This window comes from Pithys albifrons, chromosome 6 (assembly GCF_047495875.1).
Source record: "Pithys albifrons albifrons isolate INPA30051 chromosome 6, PitAlb_v1, whole genome shotgun sequence".
In the NCBI taxonomy this organism is placed as follows: domain Eukaryota; kingdom Metazoa; phylum Chordata; class Aves; order Passeriformes; family Thamnophilidae; genus Pithys; species Pithys albifrons.
In genome coordinates this window covers 5,579,657-5,594,606 of record NC_092463.1, presented here as the reverse complement: position 1 = coordinate 5,594,606, position 14,950 = coordinate 5,579,657, and the positions used below count along the sequence as shown (strand labels likewise).

At 45.8% G+C, this 14,950-nt stretch overlaps 1 protein-coding gene across 3 annotated transcripts in view; it reads left to right on the top strand.

The window, feature by feature from the left end:
* Window positions 1–14,950, top strand: part of RTN1 (reticulon 1) — a 122,137-nt gene that overhangs the window by 93,940 nt on the left and 13,247 nt on the right. The window contains exon 1 of one of the 3 annotated variants that reach the window (XM_071557308.1): window positions 10,662–10,903. The exons of the other annotated variants lie outside the window; for them this stretch is intronic. Coding sequence (XP_071413409.1) covers window positions 10,843–10,903 — 61 coding nt within the window. The 5' untranslated portion in view covers window positions 10,662–10,842. Of the gene's footprint in view, window positions 1–10,661; window positions 10,904–14,950 lie in introns of those variants that run through there. 3 annotated transcript variants of the gene reach the window in all.

Genomic DNA, 14,950 nt, shown 5'->3' with positions numbered 1-14,950 from the left:
AAGGGCAGCAGCTCACACAGACCTGCATGGCATAGGCAGGGCTCAGTTTAGGTATTTGGGGGCTGGTGTCTTTGGTATGGGGAATTGATTCAGAAAGAAAGAAATTGTAGGAGAAAATGGGCCTCAGGTGACAGCCACCAGCTCCTGGGTCGCTAATGCAGCAGTCTCTTACTAGAAACTCTCTGACCCCACTGGGGCACCAGCTCACTGGCACTGGAGGTTAGGCTGGAAACCCATTGCCACAGGCATGACTCCATGGGGCTGGATCCTGCTGTGGTGGTCTGGATTGCAGGATCTTACCCTCACTCCTGGCAGCTGCACATCCAATATCTTCTACTTCACCCTGTTTGTTGGTGAGAGGATAAAAAACCCTCTTAGATGTAGTGCCTGTAATGAGGCACTGAGGGGAACAAGTTGCTGGGCACTCCATAAGTGGGATGTCTTTCCTACATGGAAAAGAAGTGTATTTTATCCTCCATCACTTGCAAAGTGTTTAAATTTTGAGGGCTGCTTCTCTCTGTGGTAGTCTAAGTACGAAGCAGGGCAGAAACCTTTCATTCCAGAATAAACCCCAAGCCAAGCACTTTCAGCTGCAGGGAAGTATGGAAGCCCCATCCATTCGTGGCCTCTTAACAAAGCCCTGTCTCAGGCATCAAGAGGTAAAAATAAATGTCACTCTTTGCTGTCTGATGATTCCACAACATTCACACTAATCAGAGCTCTTCATTAATTATTTAGCTTCAGGGAAATGTGCCAAAGGGTTCTGACACTTTGGATGTGCAAAGTAATTGCCACGTTTACCTCCCAGCTAATGGGGAGGCCAAAATAAATTGTGCTGGGCTGGCTGAGTGGGTGAGGGTGGGTGGGCGAGGGACGGGATGGGGAGAGTGGAGGCAGGTCCTTCCTGGCCTTGCATGTGGTTTAACCCATTCTCCAGTGCCCACAGAGCTTCACCATGGCTCAAAGGGCTCAGAGTTGTCCTCCAGTGTGTCAGTGTGGGCTGGGCATGTCACAATGCTCAGCCATGGCCATCTCCATCCTCCCCTCCATGCACTGTCTCCAAGCATCACGCCTCCGTTTCCTCTCTGCCCGCTCCAGGGCTCCTCAGGCTCCCCAAGCCAACACGGGGGCTGCTGGTTTGTTTGCTCCGAGTTGCCAGAGCAGGATTAGACCCTGTGCTGGAAGCAGAGCAGAGCTGCACCCTGCACACAGGGCTCTGCTCTCCCCCTCCCCAGTTGCTGAAGCACGTGGTGAAAAGCAGCAGCTCTCCCTGCTCCAGAATAAGTAGGTCTCGACTGCAGGTTTGCGACCTGAGAAAAACAAATAAATGCAGAGCAGGGTGCTATATTTATCTGAAATTTAGAAGCTGTGGTTCACAGGAAGCTTTGATCACTTTAAATGTCAGGCGATCTGGGAAAAGAAAGAGAAAAAAAAGCACACTTGAAAAGTAAGTGTTTTGGAAAACATGAGAGCTGCTGCTTCCAAAATGAAGTAAATCCTTCTCTTCTGGCCCCCATCCTAATCTACAGGGCTGATGTCTCTCAGCTTCCTGCTGGGGGTATGCATAGGCTGAGGTTTCCAAAGCCTGGACCTGCAGGTGCTGAGGACCAGCAAAACTCAGAGCTCTGCCCAGCATTCAGCAAGAGAGCTGATCACATCTACTGCACCTGTGAAAGAGGAGAGGTTCATCCAAAACAAAACACTGCAATTGAGTTTGGGGGTTGGGTTTGTTTGGTTTGCAAATAAAAAGTTGTAGCTTTCTTGAATTTACCATAATTTAAAATTAATGTCACACCGTTATGTTTTATCTCTGATTCATCTGCAAGACATTGAGTACCTGGCATATGAAATGTAAAAACCTCAGATGGGACACAGGGATATTGTGCTTTTGGTACCTGGATGGATTTATTAAGAATGAATTGTACTGATATGGTACAAAGAGATATTTGGTGGTACCTGTCTCAGTCAGGGAGTTTCATCAAAGCCCCATGTACTTAAATGTTTGCAAGTAGCAAAACATTTCAGGAGAGCAGTTCTGAAATCCCAGCAGACCTTTTGCAATGCTTGCCCAGATCTGTTTTCCTGTTCTCTTTGGAATTCCCCCATTTCTGCAAAAAAACAAACCTGTTGCAAGGGAATTCACTATTCATGCAGAAAATGTAGCATGTTATCCTTTTACCTCTCATTGCTCATGTGCAGTGCTCTGGGATAACAGTTAATTCTGGATCTCTGCAAATCTACACAGTTACTCTGAAATTCCTGCTGCTTCTACCATATCCATGTGCTATTTCTGCAGCAGAATGGTTAAAGGTACTGTCAATAAGGAAAAAATTTACCCTTATTCTTTTTTGTCCAGTGGACTTTCATGATGCTTATTAATTCATAAAGATGGGAAATAACTCTACTTGGCATATATACATTCAAACTCACCTATACCTCCTATTATATTCATGCTCATCCCAGAGTAGTGAGCTACCATTCCTTTTGCAGAAGCAATCAGGAAAATGTGCCTTCTGGTGTTTAATGATATCATCAGGGAAATCTGAATTCCTTAGGACTTTTTGTTGGTTTGTTTTCTAAAGGGGAAAGAGTTTTGCTGATCCATCTTTAATCCTTTGGCCTTGAGAATGGGAAATTGTCTTTTCTCAGATACTTGATGTCAGCATCCAAATCAGAACTTTCTCATTGTGTGCAGAGAGGGGGAGCGAGGATATATCATATTCAAGTACTTGGAGATAGGATCTGTTCTTCAGAGAGAAACCCATTTCCACAAATTCAGTGGATTTCATGCAGTTCTGCATTTTTTTCTTCTCTTTTTCCTCATTTTGCCTCTGTTTGCATGAGATAACTAGTTTTAGGGATGACTGATCTTAAGTTTCTAATGAGCTGGCTCCAGGGTGAGGATTTTCATTGCATATTCTGCTGATTGGATGCTGGCAGCTTGCTTGACCTTGCTTATGGTGTCTTCCATAAGATATATACATAATATCTATGATCCTCTTCCCACTGCCCCCGTGAGGGGATGAGCCAGGGCAGAGCCAGCCCCTCAATACTCAAACCACCACTGCTTTTCTGTGTAGCTATTCTTCCAATCAATGCCCTAAACCCCCACAAAACTATTTTCCTGTTTGTTTCCCCAGCAAACACAACTCTGACCACTTTTCAGCCAACACTTCTGGCACATCCTTTACTGATCTAATTATTCTAATTACCCTAGAGGCCTATAATAACATTTAAAACTCAGAGTGCTGCTTCACTGTCCAAAGCACTTCTCTAGCCAGTGCTCATCCTGACTCTCACTAGAGCCCTGCTCGTATTCTTTCTTTGCTTTCTCCCTCCCACAGCCTTGCACTGGCACTCCTGGCTTACACACCACTATTTTATGTCCTTCATTTCTCCTTTTGTTTCCCCCCCCTCCCCTGGACAGTACTAATGCACTCCTTATCCATCAGCCCTTCGTGCCATGCAGCACTGTTAGCATTGCTGCAAGAAGCAGCCACACTCTCTGCCTCCTCTGTTGCAAGTGCTTCAGGACTGCATTTGCTTAGGACAGGAGCAGCTTCTTCTTAATCTACCCCTGTCTGACCTGTCCCTGCTCCCTCTGTAACCTCAGCCAAGATTTTTCCACATTAACAGCTGGCTTCCCAGCCTGACTATGATTTGAGCTGTGGCATCTTGGTACCCAGGTGTCTTGCATCCATGGAGCAGGCAGTGTGGCTATTGAATCCAGCAGTGTATTAGTGTTCTGTTGCTGTTTTCCAGGGAAAGCTGGGGTTGCCATGACAATTGTGTGTCGGCCAAGCCCGTGTGTGCATGGCCACAGCATCTGCACACCTCCATCACTAATGCACTTACACTGCCAGCCTCCTTCTGCAGTGGGGTGGGGATGCAAAGATGTCCATGGTGGGATGCTTGAAGCAGCTCTCCAGCATGGTGAGCAGCTCAGGGCCTGCTGGGTGGCACCCTTCCCCAAAATAAATTATTTCTGGGGGGTAACTGGGGCTGGGGAAGGAGGCTTGGTCTATATTGTCATTCTGCACCTTCCCCTCCAGCCTGATTTGGGCTGGCAGGAGGAGTGCCGGGTACAGGAGCAGAGGAGCCAGCAGAAATGCTGCAAACCACAGCTCACCTGCAAGCACCCCTGGCTGCTTATAAGAATCTCAACCTAAATTAAGGGCTTGTGGCACTGCTGCAAATGACACCTCATACTCCTGAGCCTCTGCCTCCAGGCTGTTGGTTTAGCTTGCAGTCACGCTTGCACAGTTTGTAGTTCTATTGGACAGAGCATCCCAGCCCCTGAATCAGCATCGGGAGCTTCACAACTTGTGCCTGACCTCAGAAGAGCAGGAGTGAGGGGTGGCCATGCAAGACGGAAGCAAAGATTTGGGCATTTCTGTGGGAACATCTTTCCTGGGGGTGCACCAGAGCTGCCTGAGCTCAGGACCTGGATATGTGGAGGAGCAAAGGGCAGGACAGGACCTTTCTAGTGCTGCTGTGTGGCAGAGCTGTGTTGGCTTAGCACTTTGGATTGCAGCAGGGCTGCCTGCCTGGGGCACGGCTCTCTCTGGGCACCACGTCACATGCCATGTGCTTGTACTGGCACAGTCCCTGCTCACATTCTTTTTTCTCCCTTTTATTGCCTCCTTCTCCCAGCAAAGCATCTCAAAGGGGCTGTGCCTTCCCTACAGGGTGCCAGCACAAGGGAAGAGCCAGCAAGACAAGCTGCTTCAGGGCCACCTCCTAGATTTCCAACACAGGGCCTTGCCCAGGCAAGGACAGGGTCCCTGGTGATTTGTGGCATTGCCATGTGGCAAAACCCAGGCCTCATTTCCCCAGCTCAGGCACTGGCCATCAGACTTCACTTTGAGATTTTGCTAAAAATCCATCATTGTCATCTCTTCTGGCCACGGTTGGCCAGAGAGGAGGCTCCTCTGATCCCCCAGGATCTTCACACAGCACTGGGCAGGATTTCACCATTTCCAAGAGCAGTGCAATCCCAATCCTTCATTACAACCTTGCTTGATCTCCCCTCGTCCAAGAACGACAGCCTGCAAGTTGTATTGCAAAAACGAGTGAGGCTCCTTTGTCAGAGCCGCAGATGTTGTGCTGGGTGATGCAAAAACAAAACTTAAAAAGCAGACAATGCCCCAAATTTAAATAGACCAGGCAGACCCGGAGACTTAAGAGAGATGATTCCCAAGGTCACGTAGGAAGCCTGTGGCGGACGAGAGGACTGAACAGAGATCTCCTGAGGCTCAGCCACACTGTGGTCTCAGGACTGTCTTCTCTTTTGTCTTCCAGTGCATTAGGAAGATCAGTTAATGAAATGGAATTAATAATGCCAGCTGCAGCACCAGCAATGCTGTAAGAGAGAAAAATTTCACAGCACACACTTAGAAGCAGAAGGCCTGAAAATGGGAGTAGGCTGCAAGTGCCATGAGAGCCCTTTGTAATGGGGGAGTGCAGAAGGTCAGCCAGAGTTTTAGGGTTTCTTCAGCTTTACTGATCAAATCTTTAAGGAGGAATGAAGATGTAGCAATTGCCTCCCCCAGAGGAGAGAAACTCATGATTTTAAGGTTCCCAGCAACTGTAAAATAGTCCCACTGGAAAGAATCAAAAGACTTTTCTAGGTCAATGGCAGGAATAGAGCCTTCATTTCTGTGAACCTCACAGTTCAAAAATAACATTAAAGAACCAAGAGAAATTATCCTACTGAAGAACCAGAAGTAAATCAAAACTGATTCTTATGTGTGAGTTGAGCTGTTGCCTGCAGTCATCAGGGAGCTCAAATGGCACCACAGGAGTCCCAGTCATCTCTGTGAAGAGGGTCTGTGCCAGGTTCACTGAGACACATCAGATGTTCAAAACTGTTTCCTAACAATAGTACCAAATCTAAGGACTTCCCCCCAAATGGCTCACTTAGTAGGATTCACGGAAAGGCCACCTTGTTCCCAGGCAGGGAAGCAAGCACAAAGCTTCATGTGTGATTTTTTCACAAACTTACTTGACTCATGTCATGTGGTTACTGCTGAATGCCTTATGAGAATCTCAGACTTTGAGCAAAAATGGCTATGAAGAATAGTTCTGCTGAGCAGAAAGTGAAAGAGGCAGCAGAGCAGAAGCTTAGCTACACATCTTAAAATTACCCTAATATTTTGGTTGATGATTTCAAAAAAACCCTTATAAACCTAAACACTTCAATACTAAAACAGAAATAACAGAGAACCTGGAACATTGTGTGACAGGCCAGGACATGGGGCTTCTTTTTTTAAAAGTATTCAGCTCCAGAATTTAACTGTGTCAGTTTAATATCATATTGTCTTTTTTACCAGCTTATTGATTCTTTTAGTGGTCTGAAGACCTGAGAAGAAAGGTAATTCATCACTGCATTGCATCTCTTAAGAGAAAATACCAAAGACCTGGGCAAAAGACAGCAAGGATGCAGCTGTCTATGTACCACCCTGTACTGTGTGTAGTAGTGGACCTGAAACGCCCATCAGCATCTCCCAGCTTATGGCCTCATCACTTGAGCTGCCTCTAAGTGATTCTGCAGACCAGAAAAATGTGCAAGAATGAGCACAAGACAGTGAGAAGAATGAGATCAGAGCCAGGATCTGGCCCATCCCTCTGCTATTGACAGCCTCCTCACGGAAAATGTAATTGCTGGCTGCCCTTGGCTTGGAGTACTCAGGCAAAAATTCTCCATTGCTCTTTAGAGCTTCGAGACATATTAATGCAACTTTTAAAATAGCATCCTATTTTTGTTGCTAATGCTAAGAACAAATTAGCTTAAAAGAAAAACCCAATGATCTCCCTTAATGCTATTGTTCTCCTAAAGTGCTAAATGTCAGGATCTTACAGCACCACGCTGCAGATCTGGCACTGCCCTCAATGTGTCCCACGGAGCGCTGACGTGCAGCGATGCAGAGCGCTGCTCCGAAAAACACAATCAGTCCAAAGTGTCTTCAAAGTCACTGCACTTGGAGCTGAACTAGCGATGGTTTCAGCTCTGTCTTTGGATTTTTAGTCATTAAATGGTCTTTGAAACCAATTCCACTGCTCCTCTCCAGTGGGATTGTTAAGGGACAGCCCTGAAGTTTAGTTCCCTGTGTGATCCTTCCTGTGGTAGAACAGTGAGGACTTCTGAGCTCTTAAGGACTGTTATGTCCACTCAAGTATATTTACCTAAAAAGCCTTACATGTCGCTAACTCTGACCTCACCAGAGCTCACCATGCAGGCTGGCTGGGTCACTGTGGAAGTGGGAGGACGTTTGGAGGTAAGCAAGATAGGGCTGGAGTCCTGATGCAGGACTTCTTGTGTCCCTGTAAGCAGCAGGACTCCAGTGGCCCACACACCATGGCAGGGTGCCCTGTGTCCTTTGCTGAGCTGCAGTCTGCACCTCATCCAGCCCTCCCTGTTGTGAGTGCCCCATCCCTGGAAGTGTTCAAGGCCAGGTTGGATGGGGCTTTGAGAAACCTTGTCTACTGGGTGACAACTCCATCCATGGACGAGGGGTTTGGAACTAGATGATCTCTAAAGCCCCTTTCAGTCTAAACTATTCTGTGATTTTATGATTCTATGATCTCTGCTGAGGTGGTAGGGATAGAAAGAAATGAGGAAGACATTGATATCCTACTCATGTATTAATTTAGCCAGAGGTTTCGATGAATGAAAGGTTAGGATGGGCTGAAAGCAACCAGGTAACTATTTTACTAGTCCTCACCCTACGCATCCTACATATACTGATCATTATCTCCAGCAGAACTAATTGACATACAAATATTGATGAGCTCACTTGGCTTGTGGCTGTGCCATCAACACAGCTTCATATGACCTCACTAACACATCTTAAGATCTGTAATAATTTCAGTAACATCCACAGGAGAAGGAGGCTTCCAATGGACAGTGCTCTGAAGGGAAGGGAAGCAAATTCCACTTGCTGCTTTTCATCCTGCTTCTATTCATGATCACAGGAAAGCTCTCCTCCAACACTGCAGTGTCATGTGGTTGATGCCAAGATCTCTGTGCATCTCACCCTTCAGATCCAGGTAGTGCCATGCTTATTTGTACCTTCCAGTCTGCCCAGTAGAGTTTGAGTTGGAGGTCCTGGTTTAGTTCTGGTGCAAAGAAGCAGTTCTTACCTTCAGTCTATTGATAACCAGATGTTTAGCCCTAATTCTGGCTCACAATTTACTGAATGCATAATTTAAATTCTCATTGTAGAAATAAATTTTTTATCAATAGCCATTTTAGTCCTGGATCCAGCAGGGATGATTGGCACTTGTTGTACATGTCTGTGTAGTCACACATACAGTGTTATGTCAGCGTTCCTCACCTGCCTCTGTCCCTCACTTCCTCAGCTCCTGGGATAAATGAGTGCATGCTGAAAGACTTACTCAGCCCTTGTACATTTTCTAAGTATGTTCATCTTACAGTTCCAGTTCAGTTGTTTCTGACACAAATGCAGTGTTCTTGTTACTGTGATGAAGTGATGGGTTCTGGTGCCTATGAATTAAAGTAGTTCTAGAAGTACTGTGGGCCAGTCCAGCCATGTGGGCCAGGTCTGAAGTGACACTTTTCCAAAGGGAAGTAAGAATTTAAGCAGGAAACCTGATGGTGTGGTTCATTTTGGTAGCCTGGAAGAGGAATTGGAGACATGAAGCCTGGGGCAAGAAAAATTCCTACAATGAAGGCAAAGAGAAATCATCAGTAGGATGTTAAATGTACATGGACCACTCTTCTGTCCAAAGGGAATTTGTCCTTTATACCTAACTGAGAAATGTGGATTACAGTGAGACTAAGCAGAGATATTTTACCTTCTCACTAGTGTGTTGCTGCTGGTATATGCCCAATAGCCATGAACTTCACCTGTGCACTATACTTCGGGTCTCTTTGGTTTTTTTCCAGGTTCTCAAGGATTTAGGAGTTTCATGTGAATGATGGCTCTGTTTCACATACACTGCTTGTAAATATCCCATCACAGAGCTGCAGTGTATATCAATAGAGAGATTCTCTGCTTTTGCAAAGGTATCAAAATGTATCAATAGATAGATTCTCCGCTTTTGCAAAGGTTCTAAACCAATCAGTCCATGCTTAGAAGTCATTCCTTTCCAACCTGTTTAGCCAGGAAGAACACAAAATCCTGATTTGTAAAGTTGTTTGTAGATGATTTAATCCTACTATATGCAATGACAATTGAATCCAGTTCTGCACCAATTAGTTAATTATTTCACTGTTAGGGGACTGAAGATGCTGGATTCAAGCCTAAGTACATGTTTTGGAGGATTTCAAATGTGGTTTAGAAACATGAATAGCTACTGGCCTCTATAAGCCCAGCAGAGTTTCTGAGGTAAAGGATAAGATCACAGTATGGTGAATCTCTCCTTAAATTTTGGCTTCCTTCTATGAGATGAGTTACCTGAAGGAGGGTAAGTGTCATCCTACTACTGCCATTTGGAGGAGATACCTGTTAACTCAGGAATTAAAGACCATTTGTTTTTGGAGCCAAAAGGGCAGAGAGCTTCAAACCCCCATACAAATAGGTATGTGACCCACTGTGTCTGTGGTGGTGTCTGTTTCCATACAAAAAAGCTAAATTAAATATAACACGGCTAAGGTAAAATTATTTCACAAACTGTCATGGTCCAAAAGATTAAAACTGTCTCCAGCTGGGGTTGTTCTCCCAGTGATGACTGGCCTAAGTGAGATTATCTCAGTCACTCTTCAGTGAAATGGGGTGACTTTTGGGGGAGTTTCTTAGTAATTAATAATCACCCCAAATTCTGAAAATGCAAACAGGTTGGCTGGCAAAGCATTTTCCCCCCAGTATTTGCCAAGTATGACCATTGCTTAGTTATGATGTCCCTGCAAGGCCACTTATAGTAGTTTATTGCTGGGGAAACTGAGGCAGAGGCCATGTTCTGCTAAGAACATGGTGTGTTAAAATTTAGCTGATAGTGAGCTCACAGAAAGCACATGCTTTTCCCACAAATTATTCTGTGTACCTGCACCATTCCACGTCCAATCCTGGTTTATGCAGCAAGAGGAGGCAGCTCTCATACCCTCAACACCAAACCTGGGTGCAGCTGGGACTCCTCAGCATCCTGGTGTAGCAGGGCTTGGCATGGGGAACCACACGGGTCACCCTGTGCTTGCAGAGGGAAAAGGGTGATCCTCTATGCCCTGGGCACTGTGCTGTTTTCTACTATTTTTTAAAAATAGCAATATGGGGGTTGCCCTGTTGGGGTCAGATGCTGACCTTGTTGTTTTCCTGCCTGCTCCCTGACCTCACCCAGCTGGGCAGAGATGAGGGGGGAGCATCAAAATCTGAAGGGGTTGGGTGAAAAAAAAAAAAAAAAAGAAGAAAAAAATGAAAAAATGAAGAAAACACCAGATTCCATCACTGTCAAGAAATTTCTGGAACACGAATAGACACAACAGTAGAGACACATAGGAAATACCGCTCACCCTCCGCCGACCCCCCCGCCCCTCCACCCACACCCAATTTGTTTTTATTTCTTTGCCATCAGGTTGCCTTAACCATTTCCATGGCTTAGGAGGCTAAGCCGCCGAGCGCAAGCTTTTGATTTGAAAAGGGACTGCATCCCCTTTTCAAAGGAGCCTGCTCCCTAGGGCAACCACATCACACTGCTGATTTGCTGCAGTGGAGACCGCAGCGCGTACAATATGCCCTCCCCCTCCGCCTGTGCTGCTTACAGCATCAGTCCAGAGCCGAGCGGGGAGACGGGAGCGATACCCACTAACCCACCCATGCTCGGGAATGCCTGACTGGTAACGCAGTGCCTCCGACGAAAGGACCGGCAGTTCCTCAGCTCTCCGAGATGCAAGCCAGTGCCGATTCCACCAAGATGGACTGTCTTTGGAGCAACTGGAAATGTCAGGGTATTATATCTATTCTAGTGTTGCATGCTAGAAGGACTGCATGGCAGAGGAGGCAAAGGCAGGATCCATCCATTTTTGCATTGTTCACCTGTGGGCCTTTGCATGCTGTTTTCTGTCCCCCCCATGAAGCTTTTCTTTGGGCGTAATTTAAGAAAGAAAGATTAAAAGCCCTTAACTCTTAGAATGCATTTCTCCCATCTCCAGCAGTCTCAGCCTGAAAGCATCCAGGATACAGGTCCTCCCTTCCCACCTTACAGCTCATTCCCAAAGCATCCGCCCTTGCCGTTAGCGGCGTCATCTCTCATCCTTGACTCTCTCCGCCGGGATCTCGCTGGCATAATTTCCCTACCTTTCGGGCTTTAGGAAAGCCGGGTGACGGTGAATTGGTGCCCGCTGGGGCTGGGAGAGGGTTGGAGGTGGTGGCGTTGGGTGCCTGGGTGCCTCCTGCCCACGGACACACCCAGAGCCAGGCTTAGCCTAGTGTCGACACAAAGAAAACGCAGCTTTAGCAAGGAGGGCGATAGCGCCAGGACGCCGCGGGATTGCCCCCTGCTTCCTACTTTGCCCTGGGATTGCTTTAAAAAACCACATTAATCCTTTGATTATGCTGCCGAGCGCTCCGCTGAGGCGTTCGGGGGTGAAACGCTGCCATAGTGTTGTCTCGCTGCCGCGTAGGCGAAGGGAACAATAGCATCTCCTTTTTGGGCTGATTTTCAGCGTATTTTGAGCGGGTCGGTGTCTGCGCTGGGTGGGGCTGGCCACCTTCCCGGGTGCCTTGGGCAGCTTTTCAGCCATTTTTAGTCGGCTTCACACTTCCCAGCCAGCATCCAGCCTTTGTTTTGATAAAAGACAGTCTCTGTGACGCTGCTCGGTGGGCAGATTAGAGGGAGAAAAGCTCGCGGCTGATCCTGCCGGGCAGGCTGCTGGCTGCTCCGGACAGGCTTTGTTCGAATGTATTTTTTAATTTTAAGGTGCATGTTTACGCTGAATAGTCAGTTCATGGTGTCGATGCTCACAACAGAGTCCCTGGGAGAGAGAGGGAACTCCAGAGCATCATCTCGTTAAAGGGTCCAGGATGCTTGCAGACATAGTTTTCGTAAACGCAGCTCGATGTAACAGAAGCTCGAAAACCTTGCCAAAGTGTTTTTTGGGGAGGGGCGGGGAGGGGCAGATGTCTTAGACAGACACTTGTCTCTGGGGAGCTTGATATTTTGGCAATCTTAATTCAGCATCTAATTGTATGTACGAGGTTTTAAAAGAAGATGAGGAGCTGGAAAGTAAATAGATGCACCTGTTAAATGCCAGGCTCCAGCAGCTCCAGCTTTCCATACCGTTATCAAGGGCAAGGCTTTTCCATAGGTTTGCGTGATTCCTTAAGCTTATATGGGAGAGTCACAACCAAACTTCAGGGTCTGTTCATCCGAGCTTTGCAGATAAACTTCCTCACAGGGTGGGGCTTGGGGATTTTGCTTGGTTTATTTTTCCTCAAAATACTGAATATTTTGCTGATTCTTATAAAAGCGTTGGTTTGCTGAGTCAGATTGCTGTACCACCTGTATTTAGAGGCAGACCAAGTATTTTCCTTTTTTACAGAAAAAAATTTTTTTCAGAAATTAAAAAGTAGGAATAATAAATAGTATGCTGCTATTGTTGAATTAATAATTAATAATAATAGTGAGGTTTCTTCAGTGCTTTCATTTTTGAAACTGTGGTAGATATGCTGAAAATTAAATGACACAATATGTCCCATGCTGATTTGAAAAAGGCCCCAGCTCTGAAAAAAATCAACGCAGCTAAGATAAATCACTTGCCTCACTTCCACATCATTTGCATATTTTTTTCTTATTCTTGGGTAGTGCTTTATGATTCAAAAATGATCCTGCAGAAAACATTAAATAGTCATAGAATATTATTTCTGTCAGCAAAATTCTTTGATCAGTCCAGATAAAATAGAAGAAATTTAAAATTCAGAAGAATAAAGACCCAATTCATTGATTCTTTTAATATCTATTATTCATGTAGTCTCTGTCTCAACCCAGAATATCAGTTTCATGCAAACCTGGAGTTGTATAATTTTGCCAGCTTCATTGTCAATAGAATTATGGTTCCTCCCTGAAAACTCTGTAATGTGTCTGTGAACAAAACAGATGCAGACAGAAACCTTGATAAATACAGAGCATATTTTTACTGAAATTACGGAGATAGAACACTGAGGTTAATGTAAGCTTTAATTACTAAACAGTCAAGCTTACAACTACCTGTATCACTGGGTTGATCCTATAGTATTTATAATTTGTGTAAAATTGGGTGGGGACCTTGAGGAGCTTCAGAGACACTTGGTGAAGCTTTGGCTTTGCCCAGCTAAATCAATGTGCTGTTATTTTCCTTGCAGTGAATCAACTGCTGTTGTTGCATATGTTCAGAAATATTGCATTGTTTTACCTGTCCATCCTGCAGGTGCAGCGTGATTTTAGCAGTAGTAGATCACAATCCAGCCCTTGGGTGAGCAGGACTGTAATTTGGCCCTGCTGGGCATCTGCTTAATTTGAAATATTAACATGGATGGCTTTGGGGATTTGCAGCTGCCTTCCACGCCCAAGTCATCTCCCCGCACTGGAAGGTGATGCATTTGAAGCAGGCTGGGATGGAGCCATGCATAATGCATGAGCGTGCGGAGAAACGGCTCTGACTGGGCATCCTGGTGGCTGTGGGCCACCCACAGCCAGTGCCAGCTGTGTGACACTTGAGGTCTGCAGCTTCCAGAGGGCACCTGCTGGCTGAGGTGTGCCTCCAGCTTCAGGTGGTGCAGCACCTCTGTGCCTTCCCCAGGCACTCAGCCCAGCCCAGCAGGACACATCCTCACACCCTGCTAGAGAAGTTTCTCTGGATTAGGAGGGACATAGAACTGTAGAGTATCCTGAGTTGGATACACCCACTAGGATCAACCCCTGGCCCAGTACAGGACACCCAAACAATCCCACCATGTGCCTGAGAGCCTTGTCCAAACAGTTCTTGAACTCTGGCAGCCTTGGAGCCGTGACTACTTCTCTGGTGCAAGTAGTCCTCAGGGGAGCCTGTTCAGTGCCCAGCCACCCTCTGGTGGAAGAACCTTTTCCTAATAGCCAACCTCAACCTCAGCTTCATGCCACTCCCTTGGGTCCTGTCACTGGTCACCAGAGAGAAGAGATCAGTGGTCACCAGAGAGAAGACATCAGTGCCCAAGTTTGCCCCAGCTTGGTGGAGCTTTTTGATGTCAGTACACTGGTCTCCATGGGTGTTCCCTTTTCCAGTCTTTTCTTCTACATGCCAACTCCTGTGTGGTCACAGGTGACATGCCTGTTCCTGCAGCTTCAACCTACTGCAAGACTTGGTAAAAAAGAATGTAAAGATCTGGAAAAACAGGCCTGTGAACAGCTCATAGACATGATCCTAAATATTATCTACATTTTTAACTTTATGTGGAAAAGGACTGCAGACTTCACCAAATTCATCTGGATGACATAACTCTGATGGAACTGGAGTTATTGATGAGCATTTTCTTGGCAGCTGTTTTCAGAGAACCACCTTCCCTACCTCATTGGTTTTGAAAGGATCATGGGAACTATTCCTGGTGACGTTCCCCACTTTAAGGCCAAAAAAGTTCAGTGGCAATAATATGGATTCATGCTGTTAATCTGTAATCTTATTGACAGTTGTGAAGCCTATCTAATTACAGCTTTATAATGAAAGCAAAACTTCAGCCAGTTGGTACCTTCAGTGCTTTTATGAAAATAGTCTGGGCTGATCTCTCAGCTGGGATGCACACAATAAAAATCTATCCCAATATTTGGTTCTTGGTAGGGCTAAAATCTTGCAACCAAGTCATCACCTGGTGCAACCAAGTTAACTAATAGTTTCACATAACTACACTAATTGATGAGGAATTTCTTTCCTAGTTTCACAGATTATTTCCTGTGAAATTAGATTGAAATTTGTCAAGATTTTCCGCTTTCAGATTTAGTTTCAATTTGGTTTCTGTCAGTTCTTTTTCCATCACATTCCTGTTGA